Raw genomic sequence first — 25,703 nt, 5'->3', positions numbered from 1 at the left:
AATACAGTCACTGAGGGTTTCAGCTCCACAGAGACACTACCGGAAATGAATGTGCTGTAGCTGTGGATGAAGACCAGGTGTTTTCAAACTAGGCTCCTGGGAACAAGACGATTCTATTTTACAGTAAGAAAATAGTATAGTCCAAAATAAAAAAGCAAATGGAGCAAGGCTATACTGTGATCCATGTAGCCTACTCTACCTATTTTTTAAATGAAAAAAGTCTCTTTCATTCATCAAGACTACATTTATTTGATAAAAATACAGTAACAGTATTTTCTTAAAATGTCATTCAAATTGAAAATAACTATTTTAATATATTAGATGTAAGTGATGGCAAAGATTTTTAGCAGCCATTCCTCAGTGTCACATGATCCTTCAGAAATCATTCGAATATACTGATTTGCAGCTCCAGACCGCATTTATTTATTTTAATGAAAGAAAAAAAACTGTTCCACTAAAACGAGTTTTAAGACTGCAGTACAAGTTAAAGTGAATATTACAAGACACTGCCATCTAACGGACAAATCCCGTCACCACGGTTATCGGCAATATGGTTGCAGAGCCTTATTAATAAATACTTCTGAATTTTTTAACAAATGTAGGATTTTTTCATCTCTTGTTTTTAATGGAGCCTCATGATTGTCTTATTTGGAGCACTCTACAATGCTAGCAAAACTGTGTGCCCCCACAGAGCTTGCTGCAGTGCATTCTGGGATTGTGTTCTGTGTAAAAGGAACAGTATGTATCTCTTTTTCTGGACTCACTGTTTTCTGCGTGTAATGGTCACACAATAGTAGATTCAGCCAACAGAAACTGACATGTGCCTGGCAGAAAAACAGATATATATATATATATATATATATATATATATATATATATATATATTATATGGAAACTTCATCCAAATCTAATCCTATATTGTTAATATTAATATCCTATGTTTCCTATGGCCATACACTATATTAAACGCATTAAATGCTGGACCTTTTCTCTCTTACTGTTTTTAATCTTGATTAAAGCTAATAATACATCAGCTGCTCAACAGGTGCCTTTGATCTGTACAGCAACAGACTTGCTTTGCTTTAACAAAGCTCACGCCAGAAACCAGAAGAAAAGCCTGTGTTTAATTATTCATTCACATCTATTCAGTGTTTCGGTACAGCTAGAAACAAACAGGCTTTTGTGGAAACACTAACAGCACCAGTTAAAATGTTCCATTTTGTTTTCAGGTCAAGCAAGGACAAAACTAGGGGTGTATAAAATTGATCCCTGAGGGAAAACCAGCAATGATACGACGTTTAAACAATGATTTCTAAAGGAACTTAAGAATGAGCCGAGTCATTTCCATAATAAACACTGTTCAAACTCTTAAGGTTTTTTAAATCTGATTTAGATAAAGTCCAGGGCAGTTTCACCCGAGTTATTAATTCAGTAACCCAGGATCACATAAAGAGAATAATGATTGTCATTCATGATTATTCAAGTCATTTACATTGAGTGGTTTGATAGCAGGCGCCACAAAGAAGCCCGATTAGCAGTGGAAATCTTAAGAGTCCACACAGTAGACAAAGTTGCCAGGTAACCAGACATGAAAGTAAGCACATTTTGATATAATAGTTCAACACGTTTCTTTTCATACATCAACATCTATCAAGCAGCAGTTTATACAGTCCTGATGCTAATAGTGCAGGTCCTGTGCAAAGAGCTCGATTTATTATACAACAAAACCAGGAGATTTTAAATGGCTTTAAAAAAAAAAAAAACACATTTACTTTTCTTCCTTTTCTCTTTTTATATCATGTACTACATTACAAAAACACTACAAACCACAGGAGGATTCTGACTTTACAGACATCAGGCTTGTTTCAGAGATGAGAGGTTATAACATGACATATTTCTCACCAAAAGATTCCCAAGAACACAAGCGTTCTCTTTTGAGGCACAGAATGTAGATTTTGTTAAAGTTAACTTGAACGATGTTCAACATGCAATTCACATAATGATTAAAAACTGAAATAGCATCTAAGCAGAACTTACGTATAAATATTAAATACAAATACAGATCAATAGTGGCAAGTTAAGCATTTGAAATTAGAAAGGAATAATGATTTCAGTATTACAGACTGTTCGTTTTTGCTCAAGTTGCAGAAATTTTTCAGACTACTACAGCAGGATGGTCTTAAACACTTAATCTCACATTTCTTATTCCGTTACAGCCAATAATATGTCCAGAGAAATTGTTTGGTGTCACGGTTTACTGATGCCATCTCACGCTTCTGATACATACTGTATGTGTGAGTACTGAAATTCACAACACATGTCAAACAAGTCAGCTAAAATGGATTAAAAAAAAAAGTGTTAGAACAGGAAACATTTAAGCTTTGAATGTTGAAAAGAACAAACACTCAGCACAATGCACAATGTGAACACCGCAGCAGTAACACGAGGCCCTTGCAGACAGGAAATGGGCCTCATCCTGCGGTGGAGAATTTCCAAAGATCAGTGATGAGTTGAGTGCTTGCTCCTGTATACAGTGCTTTTCAAATAACAAAAAGTACACTCAAAGATTTTTCAAATATGTCGCTTTTCAAAAAAGTCAGCAATATAAATTCATTTTTTTCCTATTTGGGCATTTGGTACCAAAATAAATGAATTTCTCTTGTACAATTTAATTTAATCAAGTATCGATATACTAAAGCCTATGAAAATATTATTTGGTTATTTAAAACTTGTGACCCCCCCACCACCAAGTTAGTCCTTTTATCAATGGTAATCTGAAGCCTCTTAGGTTTTATTTTTCCAATATAAAATGATTCATGTACAAAACAAGAATAACACACGTTTGAAAATCTGTAGCTTTGAAATAATGAAAGAAACACTTTAGCTGGAACCTGATACAATATTTCTCTTGGTATACTACTATTATATATTGCACAGTATATATTACGAACAAGTGTGTGGAGTTCTAGTTACTTGTAGAACGTTCATAATAAATAGCGACCTTTTCCTTGATTTGCTCTTTCAATGCAAACAGCCCAGAGAGAAAACTGCAGTTCTGCCGCATTTGTCATTGTGTTTAAGTCTATGTACAGAACTCCAGCTGCTTGTGTCCATTCGCAGGGCTGATGGGATACCAGAGGATGTGCCGCAGATCAGCCTGTGGTGAGATCAGTGTGAGGAGCCTCCAAAGTCTCAGCGATTTCACCCAACTCGTCTTGAAGCTCTGTGAAAGAGGGTCTTCGGAAAGCCTCTATCTGCATGACAAACAACAACAGTCAATGGTTACACTTTCATCCTTTTTCAAAGGGTTTGTCCGTTTTAAGGCATAACTGACGGAAGAAATGGGTGTCCATTTGATATACATGAAAGGTAACAAGGTCACTTACCAAACAGCAACTGGCTGCCAACTCTAAAATACGCTGAGGACACTCACTGACCATTTTCCCAAAGGCTGAAACATCCAGGCCGTAGTCCTTCAACACACGCATCATAAATGCACAGGTGGACAGTAGGTTTTTTTTTTTTTCTAAAAAAAACTGATACTGGATGTAATATTTTCTGGCATTTCCAAAGCGTCAATAATTCTATTTATGCTCACCTGTGTTCTTGGAAGGATTTCTGGATCTGCTGGGATCCTAGCCAGAATTTCGCACAAAACAATTCCAAAGGAGAACACATCCACCTAACGTTTCATAAAGCAAAACCAGTAGGTGAGAACTAGAAAATGCTTTAGAACATCACATATATACGATCAACGTTTTTGAGCCTTTACCTTGCGGTCGTAGGGCTCCCCACGCAGCATCTCAGGGGCCATCCAGAAAGCAGAGCCCACGAGTGAAAGCTTTCTGTCCTTTGCAGGAAGTTCAACCACCTCTCGAGCCAAACCAAAATCAGTAACCAGAGCTTCTCTGCCTCTCGCTGTCACCCTTATTAGACAATTCTTTTGGAGACACAAACACAGAGAGATGTTTTGATGCAAAAAGATAATTTTTAATCTCTTTGTACTATTACTAGTGGTTTATTCTCACTCTTAGGACTGTAAAATATAACAAAGTAAAAACAGTAATATTGTGAAATATTATTAAATTATTCTTCAGTGTCTCATGATTTTTTTGAGAAAATGTCTTTTTAGGACTATTTATAAAGTTGAAAGGATGTATATATATAAAATGACTTTACTGGAACCTTTTATCAATTTAATGCATTGATTTCAAACTTTTAAACAGTACTGTACATACGCTTCATTTTCGCTAATAAATAATTACATTTCATGAATTAATCTCTTTATTTTTAAATAATGACATATAATTCATAGAAATATACCAGATATATAATTTTTTTTTTTTTACATTAAATCCGTTGGGTTACAAAATTATTTGAAGTGAATGCGCTGTGCTTCTCTGCCAAAAGGTGGCGCCAAAAAACAGCAAAAAGTTTCTAAACTCATTACAATCTCCCACAAAAACTCTTACATAGCATTTCTGAAATCTGAACTTGTCTAGTACAAAATAACACCTTCATATGGTAGACATTAATATTAAAATTTCAAAATGAACACAAACCAAATTCAAAGTTTTAAGCTTTGAATGTTTGAATGTAAACTGTGTAATTAACAAGCATCTAAATGCAACAGAGATAAAGACAAACACAATACAAGCATAAATAAGATGCATGTTTGTAATTTTGTGGTTTAGTATCTGTAGCATATCTGTAATGTTCCTCTGAGATGATGTGCCTTGCGGCTGAAGCAGAACTCGCAGGCTCAAATGAAAGACGTTTCTCGTTATCACCATCTCCGTTTAATGAATTATTCAGCTGATCCTGTACCTCGCCAAAGGGTCTGGACCGCCTACAATTCCTCTCCTCCATCTTTATCACTCCAGGGGTACCAATATGCAATGTTATACCTCGCTTCCAGTTTGACTGGTCTCTAGTGATGATGTGTCATTGCTAGAAACATTACCATGTAGTCTGAAAACTGAAAATGATTGAGAGTGTAATAAAAATGGCCTGTTATTTTAGAAGAAAGGCAAATGAGGAAACATTGAGGCTGACCAGAGCAGGGAGAATCCAGGTCCAACCGAGACGTTACATAAGACCAGTGGGACTCTTGGAGCCGAAAGTGCTGATGGATACAACAGCGACTTCTGCATCTGGATTGAATTAGAAACCTCAGCTAAGCCTCCATCCCAAAAACTGACCTATGATTATAGGACTAAGAAAACTCCAAGCACAGCCCCGAGTCTAGAAGTCTCCAAATTTAGACAAGCAACTCATGCATATGCCAAGTGTTGCAACACCCTCTGGCTATGCAGCTAATAGGTGAGCTTGAAAGAAAAGCAAAAAAAAAAAGGTTAAAAAATAAAATAAAAATCTGAAAAATTATATTAATTATAATAATAATTTAATTATAGTAAATATATATATTTTTATAATGATAAGAAAATATTGTAATTTAAAATAAATAAATTGCTGACACATAAATACAATGGTTTATGTTAATAATTTTTAGGTTAGAGCTGCTGTTGCCATTGTTAAATACAACTAAATCTTAAAAAATCTAATTAAAACAATAAATAAAATTTTCATTATTTGAAATAAAATTACTGAAATAAAGTATGTGTGTGTGTGTGTGTGTGTGTGTGTGTGTGCATACAATTTTTTTTTATTTCAGCTATATGCGAAGGCACCATTATACTAACTCACTAAAATTAAAATTAAAACCGAACTATAAAGTGACACTAAAATAATACTGTTGTTGAAAAAAAAAAAAAACATTACTTCATACAGACAAACATACATTTAATGTTTTAATCAGCTCGTAGAAGATCATAATTAGATCATGTAGTTCTGTGACACTTTATGCTTTTCAGAATATGACCTCTTTCGCCCATATTAATTCATGTTCCAAATGCAAGTACTTAAAAACACCAGTTTCAGGGAAGCAGTCGACCCTAATAGCTTCTATTTTCTGACACAATTTCCCACAGTCATACCAACTTGTGTCAACGTGTAGTGCAGTGGAAACCAATCGATGGTCCTACCAACCAAAGCTCTAGACGTCGAGACTTTTGTTTGCCCATTGTTCATATCTGAATGGCTGACACATAGACAAATAGTCAAGGCCTGGCTAAAAACGAAAAGGGGGGTGGTGGCGGTATGGGATCTGCGAGCCTCTACACTCTTCGTGCATTTTGCATTTTCAAATGAGATGGAAAGTGTAAGGGAGAGTGTGTGTATGTGACCGAGAGAGAAAGACAGAGCGGGAGAGTTTATTACCATTATAATGGACTGGCCTTGTTGCCTCGCCCCTCACCCCAGGTTTGGTGAGCTCTTGTGTGAATCCTGGCAACCAATGACACTCTCACGCAAACATCTATGACTGTATTTCTCAGGGGGGAATTCCATGTAAAGGCTAGACAGCCATTCTCTAATATCTGATGATTACTCAGAAGAGCTGTATATAAACTAAAGATGTGTGTACCTTAGAGTTCAGATCTCTGTGGTAGATGTTCTTGTAGTGGAGGTAAATCATCCCTCTGGTGATGTCAGAGGCCAGCTCTACTTTCTCTCTCCAGCATAGAGGCACATCTTTCCTGGCCAACAGCTCCTCTAAACATCCTCCACTAACATACTGTACAGACAAACCAATCAAACAAATATACACTTTCACTTTTATTGTTACTGTATGTGCAGGGCTCAACAATAAGGCTCTCTCTGGGGTAAATATACGGTAATAACATTAAAACCACTTTACAATAATGTCCCATTTGTTAACATTAGTAAATGCATTAATATAGATTAAAAAAGAAGATTCATTTTTGTTAATGCTACTAAAAAAAACTGCTCATTGTTTGTTCAAGTTAGTTCGCAGTGTATTAACTAATGTTAACTACAACCTTTGATTTTGGCTAATATTAATCAATTCTGTAAAAGGATTATTTATTGTTAGTTCATGTTTACTAATGTAAACAAATGAAACCTTACTGTAAAATAAAATAAAAAAATACTGGTATAGGCTCATAATTGTTGACTGCTTGACAGATGAAACACAGAGCTATTGTTTGTGACATTTTGTAAATGTATTACTAATTTCTGCTATGATTTTAGGAAGTTGATCCCTTATATAATGTTGTATTATGTAACTAATATACATGAACATATACTATACGTTTCAATTTCATTATGTATGCCTATATAAAATGTCCACATGTAATTCATTATTGGTAGTAGATTTTTTATCTTTTGATAAATATAAAATATATTTTCTGACAAAAAATTCTTATTGTTGAGCCCATCAAGAGTACAGTTTCAAAGCATCACATCTATATGGGATTTCAAAAATCAAATTGTGCAATAGTAAAGTATAATGCGTAAAATAAACTGCGGAACAAACGTTTTAGTTTCGAGGCTGAGAAAAATAAATAAATAAAGAGAGAGATCTCACCTCCAGAATTGGGTACAACTTGTCTTCTTTGACACAAATACCAAGATACCTGGAAAAGAGATGTGGGAGGTTATGAGCCGTTCCCTAAATCTGCCTTGTCAAGAATGTTCAGGCTAAACGCAGTCCCAAGCCCCTGTCATTTGTCAAATGGCCAAATATTGAGCCGAGATTGAAAATTAGGTCAATCTGATGTTAAAACGATGGTCAGGTTTTCACTTGTTTTTAGTAACATATTAGAGAACCATGAATTAGTTAAGCGGTAAATGTAATATGTCAGTGTGTCATGGGGACTGCATGCGGTTTGTGTCACATTCAGCAGTTCTGTACATGGGTTTACATGACTGTCATCTGTACTGAGGTGATGACAGCTGGCACTAACTGGAAAGTTGTGATAAATGAACACTGCGCAGGCAGTTTTGAATATGGCTTTGTCCTTCCGCAGCGCACTGGAAAAAGCCATTCTGAGATTGCTAAAACAAACACTCGTCATAGTGCGAGATGAACAGCAGTTTAAGAGCGCTTTGCTGGACAGAGATTAGTGTGACTTGTAACCTGTAACAGTCTTGTATGCAGAGTGTAAATCAAAGACTTGAACATCTATTAGGCATTTAGATAATGGAGTTACATAAGAAACGTATTAAACAACAAATATATGATAAATACAAAATAAGAGTTCCAGTTTATGACCAGTTATTAATTAGCATTAATAAGCAGCTTACCTCACGATGTTTGGGTGTGAGAGTTTCTGCAGAAGGCTGATTTCTCGTACGATGCTGTCTTGGTCAACATCATTCTTATAGATCTTTACTACCGTCACCTTCCGCGTGGTATTGTGTATTACCTGAAAGTCAATGAAAAACAGAATAGGGGATGAATCTTTAAGTGGTATTAAAACATTCATACTTTATTTTAAGGTCCAGTTCTCGCTATTAACAAACCCCTAACTATGGCTTTTCCCTCAATAAACTCCCAATTTGCTGCTGGTTATTAATAGTTAGTAGCGTGGTTGTTCAGTTTAGGCATTAGGTAGGATTAGGGATGTAGATATTGTCATGTAGAATATGTGCTTTGTAAGAACTAATAAACAGCCAATATATTAATAACAGGCATGCTAATAAGCAACTAGTTAATAGAGAGAACTGGTCCCTATTCTAAAGTGGTGCCAAACCTTCCGTTCTCTCTCTAAAGTACAATCACAGAGAAACACTTGCATGTTAATGTACAGGAAGGGACAGGACTGCTGGGACAGTTGAGCTGTGCAATCATCAGTTATGTAATTTACACAGCAGGGATTCACCAGGAACCCATTTAATGGGTATAGTGTACTCCGGCATGGGTGCTACCTCAAACTGGGCTCAGCTGTAAAATATGTCTTAATTAGTAGGACTACAATACTGCGCTGTATGAGTGCCATTAGGACACACACACACACACACAAACACAACACACACTGGGAAACTTTCTGCCATTTCCATTTAGACTGGATTTTTCATTCTGCTAAATATTATTTGATCAAATATTTATTGTGAAACTAACTAACTAAATAAATGCACATATGAAGTCAACACTTTACACTGCTTTATTTGTTGTGGGAACATTTTTCAACAGCCAATGTGTTAAAGCACCAAAGGAGACCAATCTGTCAAAAATTTCTTAGCACTTACTGTACATATATTACATACTGCATATATTTAGATATATCACTTACAGATTCATGTCATCAGATTCGGGATATTTTTACTTTTACCTTGTAAACCTTTGAGAAGAAGCCACTGCCAATCAGCTCATGTGTGAAGTTCTCCCAGAATTCGAGCTTGCGGACGGCTGTGCGTAGCTTCTGCCAGCGGTCCACATGGCAGTATGTATCAGAAGACTCTCTGTACAGCGTCGGGCTGGTGGGCTCAGACGAAACGTCCACCTCGCACATCCTGGAGATCTCCGCTGAGACCCAACACACAGACGCAGTGTTGAGAAAATCACCAAATCTTTCCCAAGAAGTGTTTGCAAAAACTCAAGAGTCAGAATGCGATGTTAAAAAGTTTTATAATCAAAGAAAAACACTTGCATTATCTTTTAAATCAATTTTTTTGTTGTTGGTAAAAACCCTTTATCAAGCACAAAGCTTTCAAAATGAGTAGCTGGTTTCTGAAGGAAGCAGTGTTTGTAGATGAAAGTGAAGCGCTGTTTGAAGCTCACAAGTACTCGATTAGCTCAATGAGTAGGAAGGCTCTCGTCTGCCACGGCAGGGTATAAAAGACGTCTTAAAATAGTTGTGTACAGCATGCAGAGGAGGACAGATTCAACTGGTCTTAATCGAAACACAAATGAGACATCAATCACTTACAAACAATTAATACAAGGATGAAGACTGGAGTTTACCGTTGGGTTTATTGAGACACACTGTACAGCTGCATTTAAATCATCATTAAATCATCATTTACCCTTACATCAATTTTAAGACATTTTGAAGAATGCTCATTCTGACTGATCTTCTCTCTCTCTCTCTCACACACATCCTCCTATGTTGTTGATTTAACAACTATTGGGCAGATCAGTCTAGATCATGACCAGTCAAATTTTGCGGTTAAAATAGTGGTATGTTTTCACACCTTTAGAGCATATACAGCAAAACAAGCAATTTGAAATATCAGATCTTAAATTACAACAACACAGTGTCTAGAAAAGAATATCTAGTAGGGTTACTGATTAATTTTGAGAAATATTAGTACTCAGGCAGTAGTTGAAATATGTCCAGTATCTAACAAAACACCAGGATATACATACATATATACTACAAATATTGATCTTGGATCAAAAGATAAACATAAATATTTACATAAAGAGTAGCAAATATTTAAATATAAAAATATTATTATATATTATAAATTAGGAAAAAATACAGTTGTGCTTAGTATTTTTGTGGAAATTATTATATTTTGCAGGATTCTTTGAAGAATAGAAAATAAAAGCATTTAATTTGAAAAATAAATATTTAGTAATATTATATAGGTTTACGTTTGAACAATTGATTACATTCTTGTGAAATAAAAGTATTAATGTATTTTTGTTTTAAAAAAAAGATCTGTTTTGAATGGGAGTGTACATTACATTGCTCAAAAGTCTTGTTACCGCTTGCAATAGGCTTTTATCAGTAAAAATGTCCTTTTGTATACAGCAAAAGCATACAATGTCCATGAGCTATTAACAACATAGCCTTTAAGCTTCACCTTAAAAAATTGTATGCAAACATGTAAATTGCACATAATGAATTAAATAAATAAATTACCTTCTAAATTTCTATTTGTTGTTGTATTCATCTTCACAGTGGCTGTCATAACTTGTTTCATAACAGATTTATTTCAACATAAAATAATTGAGATCACCAACAAGTAAAATATAGTTAAATAGTAATATTTCACAAAAATTCTTGTCTTTAGACTTAATTTCTGTAGCGAATGAATGAGCTGTTGACATAGATGACTTGTATGAAGTAAATAAAATGCTACATGATTTTTGTTTTTGTAATTTCCATTTCTTAGCAATCTGTCACGTCTCAGCATAAAAAATTGTTTGAATTTACCGACATAAAAAAACTTTAACATAACATAATTTGAAAGATAAGACTTTTTTTACAAAATGCAAGTGGAGGTTTCCTGTGAAGCTCTATGTGTTTAATTTAAATGTGTTTTTTGTTGTTGTTTTTTTACTGCAAGCATATTTTAAGCATATACGCATTTAGAATTTTAAGCAAATAAATAGCCTACAGTCTTGATGATGAGCATGAGACTTCCTGCAAACACAAACTGTTGAACAGTAGTGTGCTGGTGTATGGTGGGCGTCTGAAATCTAAACCCACACAGGATATTTGCAACATGGAATCAACATGGTCACACATCACTGTGGTTTTCTCGTGAAGCTGAGCAGTAAGTTGAAAAAGTGCACAAATTCAGCCCCTGGGAAAAAATATATATATAATACCTTACAGCATAGTTAAACTGTAATCTTTACATGTTGTGTGTCATCACGGTGTGATATCTGATAACACAATCTATTGTGAGTTTTTCAGTCTAGACCTGTGTTTACAACTTAATGCATCAGTATTTCCATGTTAGGGAGACACTGAGAATAAATTAGGGCGTTGAAGTCAATGGGGATTGTCATCACAGGCCAATGTTGCTGCTGGGGAACAGCACAGAGTGGCACGCAGACACAACCCACAGGAATCATCTAGCAGTAAGCATCATGGGTAGAGCGCACACATGTGGTCTTTGTGTTTCCAGCAGTAGATGCACAATCACAGCCCTTTCAGTTTTACAGTCTCACTAAAAAGCAAAATGCTTAGAGTGCAATCCTGACGGGACTCAGTCTGTTTCACTCAAAGTCTTTTTCATCTAGTGTTTTGTTTTCTGTATTTAGTTCCAGAATGACAAAACAAATTAATGGGTAAATTTAAAACACGCTATAGATCAAGCATGCAAGCTGCTTTAGATTTAGACAAAACCAAAAGTTAACACTGCAGTGATAAAATTCCTCAATGAAAGTGGACTCAACCTCTACTCTCAGAGTAAACATCTAAGTGGCAGCTGATGTTTGGCCCAGTAGAGGAGACTCAGGGTTAGTGAAATATGCGGGTCAGAGGGAGACAGTGACTTATAGTTTACACAGTGCGCAGCGCGTCAAAGGATGCCGTCACAAGGCTGCAACCCGACTTCACATGCACACAAGAGGAAATCAACCCTCAACTTTTACAGGAAGACTGACGCTTCATCAGGAAGAACTAATAAGTTAAATAGAAGCTATCAATTACATTAAAACTCTGAAATACTACACATAGATTTTTATTTTTATTTTTATAAAACTTTCATAAAATATTAAACAACAAAAATACACTTACATTTTTTAGCCTAGTTAATAAACTACAAATCCACAGCTTCAGGTCTTGTATAAGCACAAATCTGAGAATTATTTTTATCTGATTTTATCCAGAATTATATTTTTATCATGATAATGCAGCAGGCAGCAACATGGAGTTCATTAGCATTATTTATTAATCTAATGATTAACAAATGTTAGGTAAAAAATGTTAGCCTGAATGCACTGTAAGTCACTTTGGATAAAAGCATCTGCTAAATGCATAATTTAAATTAATGACTCTCCTCTGTAAGGGTCACAGATCTGCTCTTTGTATCATATAAACACTCCAAAGTTGATGTGATTCACTGATTAAACCCAGAACAGGAAGCATGTGGCATGTTTACAACCTTCAAAGGGCAGAAATGTGAAAAGCATGTCCAAATTTAGATATTAGTTTGAATTAGATTTGTGACTTATCCAGTGTTATTTTAGTATTATTATTATTATTATTATTATTATTATTATTTCACTTTAATTTCAGTTATTTCATATAAATTCTATTTAGCTTTCTTTTTTATTTGTTTGTTTTTAGTTCTTTTTAATACTTAAATGAAAATTAGAAATTTTGTCTCGGCATCTAACAAAAATAAAATCCATTTTAGTTGCATTTAATATATTATATATTTTTTTAATATCAATAACAACACTGATCTAATTTTTTATTTGAGAACAGAATATGTTGTAAAGATCAGAACCCTTTGCTACCCTTTTGCTATATGGCTTCTTTTACAAACTGATAATTTACCAAAGCCCTATAACATTATATTTACAGTATGACTATGTCAGTATGCCTGTACCATATTACATTTATGGTAAACAATTGAGGAGGAATATAGCAGCAAATGCTTTTCTTCTTAAGGAGACAGTAGCAAAAGAAGTGGCATGACACAAAGTCCTGAACATGCTCAAGTCCAGGCCAGAACAGAGATGAGACAGTGATACGAATGTGTGAGTAGATTTCCTAGTCATGAATTTCACACCACTCGTACTATAATAAGCATCTACGCACAACTTGCCATGCATTTGTTTTGTTTTTTTGCACTCTTTTTATCCACATCATGACAAATTCTCTCTCTCTTTCTCTCCACACACGGTTTCTCATGTGGCTGCTGGGATTGGTGTGAACTGCAGGGGCAGAAGCTCTAGTCTGTTCCAGACTGGTTCTGTTGGAGAAGAGAGAGCTTTGGCATCACTCCAGAGATCTCCCCCTCACATTCTCTCCCCCTCTCTTTCTCTACACAAAGCAACATTCAGCACAGTGGCATACCAAACATCAAAAATGTCAGAAGTCTTCATGTCTTTCTCTTTTCCATCTCTGGTCTGTCTTTTCTTAGATTTTTGGGAACACTGGTTCCTGCACATCCAAATGCAGCATACTGAGCTGATCAAGCTCATGCGTGCATGCACAAACTCAATTTTTTTAAAGCAATTTAGATGTGATGGCTAGTTGTAATGAGTTTGTTAAGACCAGAGTCCACCTGTCTGGGAAAAATCGATCAAAGGAACAGCAGGAGAAATCTAGTTTCCTAACAATGACTCTGAATAAAGACTGCTTTGTCACAACGATGTGCTCCTTAGTAGGCTGCAAACAGTGACAAATATAAATGTGATCCAGTGAAATGTATTTTTGCTGAACTCATATGTCAGTGATAGATCACGGCAAAACTAAATAGCATGGAAAGACTCTAAAATAAGCATCATGTGGGAAGAATCATTTTGCTTCTTTGCAAAACAGACATTCAAATATACTAAAACCAACAGACTAGATATCAGATATTCTCAATCCTTATAACTATATTAAGTATATCAACCAGCACTGTAATATCTTACTGTAAAAAAAAAAAAAATATATATATATATATATATATATATATATATATATATATATATATTTTTTTTTTTTTTACATTTTGTATTTTACAATTTGAGGCTAATAAAAATGTTTTTAATATTTTTTTTTAATATGTCTCATTCTCATTAAGCTTGCTTTTTTTATTTATCAAAAATAGCAATATTTGGAAATATTATTACAATTTAACATAGCGGTTTTCTATTTGAATACATTTTAAAATGTAATTTACTCCTATGCAGAAAGCTACATTTTCAGCACACATTACTTCTAGTGTTATATGATCCTTCAGAAATCATTCTCATATGCCGATCTGGTGCTCAAGAATCAATTCTTATTATTAATGTTGAAAACAGTTTGAGGAAACCATTATACTTTCTTCAAGATTCTCAGATGAATAGAAAGTTCAAAAGAACAGCATTTAATGCATCCTTGCTGAACAAAAGTATATTGTTACGAAATAATATACGTGTAAATGCTGCTGTGGCATTTTAGAAACAAACATCGCATATCCGGTTGTATCCAAGCACTGCTTTTATTTTAGCGTAAGATATTAGTCACTGTCATGCATGCAACTGGACTCCAAGCACATCTGAAGGTTTGATCTACAAAAACATCAGGTACTTCCTCAAATCATCTTATATTCTGTCTAAGGTTTAATTCTTTTTAATCCACCCTCAATTTAGCCTTATTTTTATTTTTTGTGTTTGACAAGTCTATGACCAACATGTATCAACATTTTTAGAAAGACGAACAAGACACTGACAGTATATGGAATGAAGAAGTACTTTTGAGGTTATTATTTTTAGAACTTCTCTAAGTCCTGTGCTGTTTTATATGAGAGAGACAGAACTGGGCAGTGTACTTTTGGAAGTAGATGGAGGAGGAAAACTATGTTTTCCTGTCTCATACCAAAGGGCAGGGAGGATTCCAGCTACGTCAACACAAGGGCACAGACTGAACGATATACACCCTCATGAACAAGAAATAGTGGACTAATATCAATCAAAAGCTAAGACAACACAATACCAGCAACAATAATCATATTTTAAATACGGACTCTACGGAAAAACACTTTATAGGATGAATTTAAAACTTAATCTATATTTTATACATGGAAATACATAAAAGCCTTGTCAGAGACAACATCAAAACACTGATTCATGAGACCCTGACCATGGCCACAAGATCAAGAGTGTTAGAGCAAATCTGAATAGCTGTTCTCCATGCTTCTCTTCATGGCATGCTCAATGCGAATCCACCAACTTATTCCCAGCCATACTGAGATGAGAAATGTCAAGAGCAGATTATAAAACCCCTCTAATGAGTTAGACATCTCAGTCAATTCATTAAGTATTCCATGTATAAAGCAGAGCAAATTAATGCACATACAGTTGTATAGCAGCATGTCTTTATGGAAAGCTAGGTGTTTCATGTAGTCACAAAAACATTGATTCATTCCTTAGCATTATTACTTACTGCACTGGTTTAATAAGCTATTCATGTGCATCTTGAGGTGGGTGGAAGGGCAGTCCGCCTGAGCTCACAACACAGACAACACAGCTGGGAAGAGCCTATATGACAGAAGCTATGAGGGAAAAGGACACACATAGAGGCAACCATGAACAGAGACACAAACACTTGAAAACAACACACTGAACCGACATGACATTTTAGAAAACACCAAACTCTGATAAAGTGTTTAAATTACATTGCACGCTGAGAGAGTGAGAGAGAGAGTGAGTGAGAGAGAGAGAGAGAGAGAGAGAGAGAGAGAGAGAGAGAGAGAGAGAGAGAGAGAGAGAGGTCTGAAATGGTTTATATCAAAATTGTAAATGAGCACATGAAGATGACAGACGGATGAGTGGGTGGCTGGATGGAGCGAGATGCTGTTAGTAAGCAGAAATGTTTTAAACATTACATTTGAACGTGTAGTTTACAGTTACTTCAAACAAACACATTAGTATTAGAAATTCATCAAGATGTATAACAACCTAAAAACCTATATAAAGTAAATAAATAAATAAACCAATCGCTTACTCACAGCAGAAAGCACCCCGGCGTCTTCACCTCCGCTGCTACCGATTGATTGCTCACCGATCAAATAAAATCGACTACAAACCCCCAAATGAGTTCTACTCGGAGACAACCCGGTGGCATCGCTTCTCCCGCTCTTCTAGGAAGGACTTCATTTACCGTCACTCACTCAACACTCAAACCGACACACAACGAAACCGCCCTCTTCAGACAGACAATTTTCTCGGTAGGGTTTAAAGCAAGCGGTATAGCCTAGATGAGAAATACACGTTTGATGGGCTGTGTGTAGTAAGCGCTAGTTGCCATGACGTCATAATAGTTAAGTTCGGCTCCACCCACTTGTAGGTCCACGCTGTGCTGCAAAAGCAGTAAGATGCTTCAGAACTAAATGGTGAGGATTTCGATTCAGTGACTCGATTCTTTTGAATCTTTGAGCAAAAAGATTCTCTTAGTGACCATTAGCCGTGTATACAATACATTTTATAGACTACAGAAACTGAAGCATCAAAACCGATTCCCTTAAAATGACAACTCTTTAAGAAAGCATACATTTTAGATAATTCAAAATTGGTCAACACTCACCAGTCATTGTTTAGTGCCACTCCGAGTCGTTTAGACACTGATTTGGTCAGAGATTTGTTCAAAGAAATATAATTATCCCAGTTTCACCAACAGGTCTTGTTATACTGTGGAAGATTTTATATAACCACAATTTAACACCACACAATAAACCACTATGCAATAATAGATGAATTATAAATCATTGTAAGACAAGGATTAGATGGAGAAAGGTATTTGGTCAGTGTCCCATTTAATGGAGAATAGTGATATTACAGTAAACGAGAATTTCTGTGTTAAATATTTAAGTTGCAGTCGGCTAAATTTGAATCTGTTATTAAAGCTATTCTTAACTCTGTTATTTGTCTAATAAAAAAAACTCTATTTTATTCTAACCCCATGAACTTTTGGTTACCTCCACTTTTAACTAAAGGTTGTGAATTTAAAGGTCAACAAATGTATATTCTGTGATGACACTGAAGCCATGGATCATCTGTTTTTTCACTGTAAGTATGTGAATGCTTTATGGTCAGATATTCATGAAAGGCACATCACCTCGACAACTTCGCCCTAAAGGACATAATCTATGGACCTGTAATGAACAATAGCAAAAATGATTTCTGGTCAATATCATTATGAAGAGAAAAATGTATTTAGACAAATGTACTTGAAACTTAGACCAGCCTTTTATGTATTTCATAGTGAGTTTGTTTCGTATACAAAAGCCCTTAAAGTTATGAAAAAGAAAAATGCAATAAATCTGTTTTCTGTTATTATAGAATATGATTTAAAAGGATAAACCCTAGCCCCCCTTCAAGTTTTTTTTACCTCTCTGTTCTCTCTCTTTCAGTTGTATTTGTATGCACCTGTTCTGTGTATTGTAATGTGAATATGTTTTAATATTGCCAAGTTGTTTGTACATTAATGATTATTCAATAAAAAGAGAGAGGCCGACGTATAATACAAATACTGAATCAGCTGAATTTCAAAACAAACAAGACACCTCTACGGCTCAGAAATACTCCTAAATGCTTAATCATGCTGTGTAACTAGGAAGCTCACTGCAACTTTGTAAGTTTACTTTGCCAATCTGCTGTTACACAGTATCATAACCGCAACAAACATGAATCATTGCTTAATTATCATCCAATATTATTAAACAGCCTGAAGGTACTTTTACGTGGTGTATTAAATGCTTTGTTTATTATTATGTTTGAGCATCTGATTTGTACAAACTGTACCTGCAAAAATAACCTAAATATCCACTCAAGAGTTCTACGTCCCTCCTCCACTCGCTTTTTTTCAATGAAACTGCGCCCCCTTCTGTTTAAATCACGCACCAGCATCTCAAAATGCAATAGACAGAAGAAACAAGTATTTTTCGCCATCAAAAATAAATATTTTTATTGTTCATACGTGGTTGGTAAAAATAACTCTTATAATATTTTGTGCAACTTCTGTACAGAAAGAAAAGAACCTAAAGCTCTGTCATGCTTTGTTCAAATAGTGCAATCTGCTTAAGAAAATAAATGGCTGATGTAAGGGCAACTACTGTATGATTTCTTAATGTAAAGAATTTACAAAAGGACAAATAAAAGAGCCAGTATGCTGCCTTTTAATCATTGAAAACATATTAAAGATATTGCTATTTATGTGGACTCACACTATAAAGAAAAATCCTGAACATATCACAGCAGTATCTCCTCTTCTGGCTCCCTCCTCAGGTAATATAAGTGACCCCTCTCACCCAATTCAAAGTGTTTTTATTTTTCTGCCATCCTCCTGAAGACAGAAGAATGAAAACACTATGAAATAGTCTTTTAAATAGTTTATCTAAGAAAATGTTTCACATAACCTCTAACACTTCCACATGCCCTTTCTCACCCGCAAAACAGATTTTTTTTTTCTTTAGATTGAATACTTTTCTACACATAACACCTCAACAGGTGTATATTCTCCCTTTATTTTGTAAGTGTTCTTGGCCCTTTCAGGAAAAACAATATTTGTAACATAACATCTCAATGATGTGAACTTTGTTACAGCAATTGTACTAGCAAATACTTCAAGTAAGTTTTGCAGCTTCAAGGTACTTCAAATACAGTTTTAGTCATTTCAATTGTATCAACATGTAAAATAAGACTTCTGAAAGTCATGCCAAATGCGGATAAGATTCTGTGGGTTAAATCCATTTACTATAATGTGCTTGGCAAAAGTGCACCTTTCATACTTAAGTCTGCGCACCTCAAAGAGATTCCTAAATCCTAGAAATTTTGTTGCATAAACTGGTTTTACACCCAGAACGTGTAGGCACAACCCCACATAGACATCTTCGAGTGGAATCGGTTGCACAAATCTAGAGGCCCAGGATATTTTTCTGGCCAGGTCAACAGAAAAGACATATGCAGCTCCAGACACGTATGGAGGATACCAGGAGTCTGGGTAAAGGTCCTCTGAGATGTACCATTTGTTAAAGCTGTCCCTGTTAGGAACGGCATCTGAGATGACTGATCCAGTGATGTAGTCTTTCCCTGAGGACTCGCTCTGCTCATGCAAGTAGTCCACCAGGTAATGTACATTGAGAAAGATATCTGCATCGATCTTCATGGCATACCCGGCCCCCTGGCAGTAAGTGGCTATCCAGTTCATAATCATCATCGTCTTGATGGTGAGATTATGGTAGCTGTCCACAAAGTCCATTTGAATGATGTCACCATATTCTTTGCTCTCCCTCACAAGGTGCTCCTGCAGTACTGGGTCACTTTGTGCTGGCTGACCAATGACAAACAAATGCAAAATGGTCACAAGAGGAATCAAACCATCTTGACCCCATGTCCTTCTAATAGCAGTCCTCGCCTCTGTGTCTTTGAGAGTCAACGGGATCATAAGAACCAGGAAAGGTCTTCTGTTCTCACACAGTTCTGGCTGATTCAGAATGAATTTGTATGTTGATGGTGAGATCACGTCATAGAGCTCTTTAGGTACTGGAGTCTTCGGTAGAGACGGTCGTATTGTGCTGTTAAAAGCGAGGATAACTACAAGTGTTATTAATCCAGCTATAGCAAAGTATTTCAAAAGTTTGTATCGCCATCGTTTTCGCATATTTAAAAAAAAAAATGCATCACAAACTTAGGTAGCCTAAAGTTACCCAACTTGAATGTCAGCTTCGCCCACATGCATGCCGTAAGACTCGCACACGCACGCGTTTGTTTTGCAAAACTGCCCAACCGGTTGCCAACTCTCGCGAGACAAAATAAACAACCGAAGATTCAAAAACAAATCCAAAACAAGGATTTTTGTTATGGTATATTATCATCAGTATTATTTATTATCAATTATTTATTACTAATAAATGAGCCTGCAACATTTTAAACTAAAACTACACTTTTATCTAATAAGTAAAAACGTTTTATTTTTACAAAAATCAATGTCCAATCACCTTGTGAGCAGAATGGGATTGGAGAGATGGAAAAGGAGAAAAGAACAAGGGCTTCAAAAGGGAATTGTAACATAGTCACATATTTATAGCCTAATAAAATACATTCAAACCAAATGTATAGCCTACTGTATAGGCTACTATAAGCCTAACGTTACTTGTTTGTTTTTCATTACATCCCGTGTTGCCAGTTGCCCAATATTCCAAAGCGAATGAGTGATTTAATGATTGAGGAGAAATATTCGCTTGGTTTGAGTTTCAAGACTAAATAATTGAATTTGTTTATTTAAATGTTAAAGAAACCCACACAAATCAATACAAATTTCCAAATCTTTACCACGCATTTATGCGCATTTTCATCGCGCAATCTGGCAACACATGATATTACTAGGAAAGCATCTCTGTTGCGTTCCGATTTCGAATGACGTGAAAGTTGCTACATTAGGCTCGTTTTGAGTGTCCAAATAATCGCACTCTGCGAACGTGGTTTATTAAACAAAATCTGTTTTATTGTAAGAGGGGTTACAAAGAAACACCTGTTGTACACCCATTTAATAAACAAACAAACAAAAATATTCAAATACCAAAACGAGACATAATTTACACAGGCATTGTATAGGGTCAGTGGTTTAGTCGAAAGCAGGGTAGGGGCAAACACGACGACTTTTTCTGTATATTAATTCTTTTTTTGCAAACAGGACTTTCATATAATGCTATGTTTACAACAATTCCAATCTCCTGGCCATTACCTTTCCTTTTCCTGAATCTTGAACATTATACAAGCTCTTAACTGGCGAACACAGTATCACTTAAACAAAAGACTGAACATAGGTCCTGCCTTAACTTTTGTTTAATTAATTTTTAGAGGATAACAATCAACAAATCAAGATTCTGATGCTTTGTGACTGAATGCCAATATAGTTATAGGGTACAGGAAACACGACAAAAGGTGCATATAAATGAACACTTAACAGTACTGTGTATGTATCGGTTCCAGAAATGTGCCACTTCAGAACTGATGAATGCATGAGTTGTGGGAGAGAGAAAACAGAGAGCATGGGTACTTAGATTTGTCACAGACTGACAAAAGAGATGAAAAAAAAATAAAAAAAAAAATCTCTGAGCCTCCCCACTAGATATTTTATTTTTTTGCAGTTCTGCATTTTAAATGCTGAGTTTTACCATGTGCCATTAAACTTCTCGCCCCAATTGAGAAGTTAAAGGATAAATAATTATTGAGGCTAATTCACAGCCTAGCTAGGGAAGATGCTCTGAAGCAAAAATACCACACACAAACATTCAACTCTTCCCACTGTAACTGTATGGGATATACAGAAATAATAATATTATAATTTTTTAAACTGGAAAGCACCAAGCCAAACTCAAAATCTCCTCTCCGTAGGCATTGTATCGTATAGGTGTTACTGGACTGTCTGTCTTTGGTGTGCTTATGATGTACAGGCACAGTGTGTAATGTTAAACACTTCACTATGAGTCTATTGGTTCACTGTCAGACTGACATGCACAGAAGTGGTACACACACAACTGTGTATGGACTGTAGGTTTGAATGGGGGTGGGGGTGGGGGGTGAAGAGCAGGCTGGGCTCCTGGCAGTGACTTTGGTAGATGAAGGGGATGAGATGATGCAGGAGAAACAAGGGACAAGTGGTCAGCAGTGGAGGGTTGCTTGGTTCGAGCTGGAGCGCATTGGTTTACGATCGCTTTCTCCTTCCCTCAAAATTCCTGAAGTTGGCGGGCCTGATCTTCATCTCTGCAAACTCGATAGAGTGCTCGTGACCCTTCCAGTGGAACCAGTTTACACCCTGTAGAAAAAACAGTTAAAAACACTCTAAATATGTCTCTAATGTGTATTATTAGACAGGTGAGAAAGCACATATTATGAAATGTGTACCTTGCTATGACTGTTGTCTCCATATCGTCCCATTATATTCACTCGATGACAGTTTTTATACCAGAAAGCTCCCTTGTAAGACAGAGCACAGTTGGTGACAGCTATATCATGGTCATTATCGTAGGTCGAGAATGGACGGCCGTGGTGATACGTCATTGAGTCACCTTTAAAAGAGCATTACAAAATTATTACAAAGTCATCTACACTACTTTTCAAAAGTTTTTTTTTTTAAAGAAATGAATACTTTTATTCTAATAGAGAGAGATCTTGCAGACCTGCAGTGCCGCTGTATCCTCCAACATGCACTTTGTAGCGACTGCGTGGTTCTGAGACTGAAAACTTGTCATACTGCGCATATGCAGACTCGCCCTTATCTCTGAGGTCCACACGCAGCTCATACTGCCCAGAGGAGGTGATCTTATGGAGGTTAGAGAGACCTGCAGACACAAGGAATGAGATTTGCCCAACATTGCTCTATATCATAATACCTTAGGGCTTCCTAGGGCAATATTAACAATTAGATGCACAGATGTAAACATACCCAACCAGAATTCATCATTCAGGTCACCGAAGCCTGCAGTGTAGTTCTTCCAGTTTCTGAAAAACTCCACTTTACCGCTCTGTCGTCTCACAAACACCTGTATGGAGGTACCACAGTATTACAATGACCAGTGTTTTTGCTCTCTGTGTATTATTAGACTTTAATTTAATCATGTAAACCCTGACATTGAATAATAATAATAATAATAATAAACACATAAAAGTACCCTTGCATTTACAGATACTAGTTTTCATTTTAAATACCCCCCTGTAGGTCCAAAACAGCCAATCTTTCTATCCTGCATGTTATTTGAGGAAGAATTACTCACAATCCAGCCGCCTCCATCAGTGGTCATATCACAGTAGACTTGCAGAGGCTGACTCTCGTCTCCACGCAGGTAAACAGTGTACAGGCCTGAGGTTGTTTCTCCGTTTAACAGAGTCTGCGAACAGTCTTTAGGATGCTTGTATAGCACTCCAACTGTGATAAAGAAAGAGAGAACAGTTTACCCAAAGGCTTGTTAATAATGTTCCGAGTTTGTGATCATGTAATGAAGTTGTGCTTTAAGGTTATTGGCTCACTGGTGGAGAAGACTGTCGAGATGATTTTGCTTCTCTTTGGCCCAGCGATGGCCTGCAGTCTGACTGTGTACTCAGTGGAGGAAGTCAGCTGAGTCATGCTGTAAGATGTTGCCGTGGGGCTAAGGACAACCTCCTGAGCCAAGAGAAGAAAACAAGGAATACAAAATGGGCAAGCTTCAGTTTTTAGGCTGTAAGTGATGTTTAAAGTTAGATTGTTCATTCAGGTGGTCCACTCACCTTGACAATGCCATCAGCAGACTCAAAGCTGAGGATGTACCCACTGATGTCTGCTCTTGGTGGCTTCCATGTCAACATAGCACTTTCTGTTTGAATATTACTGGCAGCCAGATTCTGAGGGGCATCGACATCTGCAGCAGAGAGTATTCTGTTATTAACCTTGCATTCAGAATTCTTAAGGTGTGACATTCCAGGCAAAAACACTTTCTTTATGCACTGTTTTTTTTTTTTTTTTTTTGGACTAGTGGAAAGAAAACATCCAAAATACACTTTGAAGTGTTTCTTTCATAGCACTTTATCTGATTGTGTCTATGTATATTTTAATTACAATACATCTTTAAAGATCATTTTCCCAAAATGAGATTTTTCTCCTGCACTGAGCCCAAAATAATACACAGAGTAACACATATACATACCAATCTTTGAAGTTTTATCACTATCTAAAATCTGAAGGTTCTTACAAAGGGGTTTGTTCATGTATAATTTGCCAGGTTTTATACAATATTTTATTCCTTAAAAAAAGGTGATTTTTTTCTGGCTGTTGATATTATTTTCTGATTGATGAAGTGATAAAAAGAGATATCCAAAATCACTTCTGTAAAACCTTTTTTGGAGTTTAATATGTCAATGAAACATGGCTTTATTTTTGTTCTCTTAATTTAAGTTTTTATTATTTGATTCTGCAAAAAAGTGTGAAAAAATATTTAACTGAATGCTTATTAAAACATATTGTTCATGATTAAAAAAAAATTTGATGCATAAACGACCACTGACAATTTAGTAGTGGACAAACTAACCCAGTGTGAAAACATTAAATTTTTTTGGTCAAAGGTGCCCATTTATTTTTGCTACTCTTTTACTTTACACCAATAAATATTTATCTTGTATGAAATGAGAAATCAGATGTCTTGTGTTGTTTGTGCGGTGCGTATGTAAAATGAGGGAGTGTTCGCTTTACCTGTGGTGAACTCTGTGCTGGTTGCAGCGCTCTTGGCTGCTTCTCTGACAGCATAAACTTTAACAGTGTACAGGGTGGCAGGTGTGAGGGAGCTCATCTCAAACTCCACAGTGTTCCCAGACACCCGTTCCATCACTGGAGCCACTGACAAAAGAACAAAACACAGCTGAGACTCTCTGCTTTATGGTTTTAGTCTGTAGCACTTGAAACAACTTTCCTTTGAGAATAATTAGGGACAGTCTGAGTTGTTACCACTGTCTGCGCTGTAAGTGATGACATATCCATCCACAGTAGCAATGGACGGCTGCCACAGCAGCAGAGCTTCAGTGTCGGTGATGTTGACTGCTGTCAGACCTCGTGGTTTATCCAGGGCTGAGGGCCAACAGATACAAACAGAGAGACAAAAGAAAAGCAAAATCACTGAGAGACAGCCTGGCGTCGATTCCTAGGCTAAAGTAATTCTTTTAGATTAATTAATTACCTTGTACTTGCATTACTCCCATCACCCATCCCATCTAGAAACTATTCTAGTTGTACCTGTCGTGACTCTATCAGATCCTGGTTCACTCTCCTCCAAGCCCTTCACAGCGATGACAGTGACCTGGTAGGTCACTCCAGGTGTCAGATTAGGCAGCATGGCTTGAGACTCTCCTCCATCTACTCTCAGTGTCATAGGGCTGCCTGCAGGGGGAGACAGAACATTGGAATAAATTAGATTTAGCGTATGTCACTAGAGGGCAGCACTGTCTGTAATAAATTGGGATGGTGAAATGCAAGAATGCTGTGCTGATGGATAAAACAGTGTGGTTTGATTTATGATATGCACTGATAGGTTCACATAACCGAAGATGGGCCTGATCTAAAAACCTGCACTGATCTCAGAGAAGCCAAAGGGACACTATGAGACTTTAGGGGGACATCTCTTGATTTCAATCAATTTATTATGCCAAAACGGCAGTCTAAGAGAATTTCCTCTGCAACTTATGCAATTTATTACATAAGATAGCATTTATGACAAATCATAAACTGAGGAAGTACAAATAATACTATGAATTTCCAACAGGCAACTATCCAACTGCCTAAAAAACCACACAGTAAAGTCTCGCTTTCCTAAGATGGACTGTGTTCCAACTTGGAGGGAAGAAGGCTTTGCCTTCACTTCCAGCACAAAAGATCCAAATATGCTATAAATAGTACTAATATATGTAGACTTCCATTCAAACGTTTGGTGTACGA

The 25,703-nt window shown here is 36.2% G+C and overlaps 3 protein-coding genes across 5 annotated transcripts in view; all 3 read right to left on the bottom strand.

Annotated features, from left to right (window-relative positions):
* Positions 1–1,776: 1,776 nt before the first annotated feature.
* Positions 1,777–16,570, bottom strand: LOC113049039 (dual specificity testis-specific protein kinase 2-like). 2 transcript variants are annotated; one of them, XM_026211054.1, is made up of 10 exons: positions 16,255–16,569; positions 15,690–15,798; positions 9,195–9,388; positions 8,167–8,288; positions 7,448–7,496; positions 6,485–6,634; positions 3,773–3,940; positions 3,599–3,682; positions 3,387–3,473; positions 1,777–3,254 (listed from the first exon to the last, which is right to left on the bottom strand). In XM_026211054.1, the coding sequence occupies exons 2-10, from the start codon at positions 15,718–15,720 to the stop codon at positions 3,153–3,155; spliced, it is 987 nt and encodes a 328-aa protein (XP_026066839.1). In that variant the 5' UTR covers positions 15,721–15,798; positions 16,255–16,569; the 3' UTR covers positions 1,777–3,152. The 2 variants fall into 2 exon arrangements, with proteins under 2 accessions (XP_026066839.1, XP_026066840.1); XM_026211055.1 differs by lacking the exon at positions 15,690–15,798 and having other exon boundaries at positions 16,255–16,570.
* A 2,161-nt stretch (positions 16,571–18,731) lies between these two features.
* LOC113049038 (beta-1,3-galactosyltransferase 1-like) lies at positions 18,732–20,492 on the bottom strand. The gene has a single exon (XM_026211053.1). It carries the CDS (start codon positions 19,902–19,904, stop codon positions 18,927–18,929), a length of 978 nt encoding a protein of 325 aa, XP_026066838.1. The 5' UTR covers positions 19,905–20,492; the 3' UTR covers positions 18,732–18,926.
* A 233-nt stretch (positions 20,493–20,725) lies between these two features.
* LOC113049037 (tenascin) overlaps positions 20,726–25,703 on the bottom strand; it is a 31,606-nt gene continuing 26,628 nt past the window's right edge. For both annotated transcript variants that reach the window (XM_026211051.1, XM_026211052.1), the window contains exons 14-23: positions 25,005–25,148; positions 24,720–24,839; positions 24,468–24,611; positions 23,510–23,640; positions 23,273–23,405; positions 23,020–23,171; positions 22,692–22,788; positions 22,426–22,587; positions 22,151–22,314; positions 20,726–22,061 (exon numbers count right to left, since the gene is read on the bottom strand). In XM_026211051.1, the coding sequence (XP_026066836.1) occupies positions 21,951–22,061; positions 22,151–22,314; positions 22,426–22,587; positions 22,692–22,788; positions 23,020–23,171; positions 23,273–23,405; positions 23,510–23,640; positions 24,468–24,611; positions 24,720–24,839; positions 25,005–25,148 (1,358 nt within the window). In that variant the 3' untranslated portion in view covers positions 20,726–21,950. The remainder of the gene's footprint in view (positions 22,062–22,150; positions 22,315–22,425; positions 22,588–22,691; positions 22,789–23,019; positions 23,172–23,272; positions 23,406–23,509; positions 23,641–24,467; positions 24,612–24,719; positions 24,840–25,004; positions 25,149–25,703) is intronic.

The sequence above is a fragment of the Carassius auratus genome, chromosome 30 (genome assembly GCF_003368295.1).
Source record: "Carassius auratus strain Wakin chromosome 30, ASM336829v1, whole genome shotgun sequence".
NCBI classification, from domain to species: domain Eukaryota; kingdom Metazoa; phylum Chordata; class Actinopteri; order Cypriniformes; family Cyprinidae; genus Carassius; species Carassius auratus.
The sequence above is the reverse complement of the archived record's forward strand: the minus strand, read 5'-3'. Positions and strand labels throughout refer to the sequence as shown.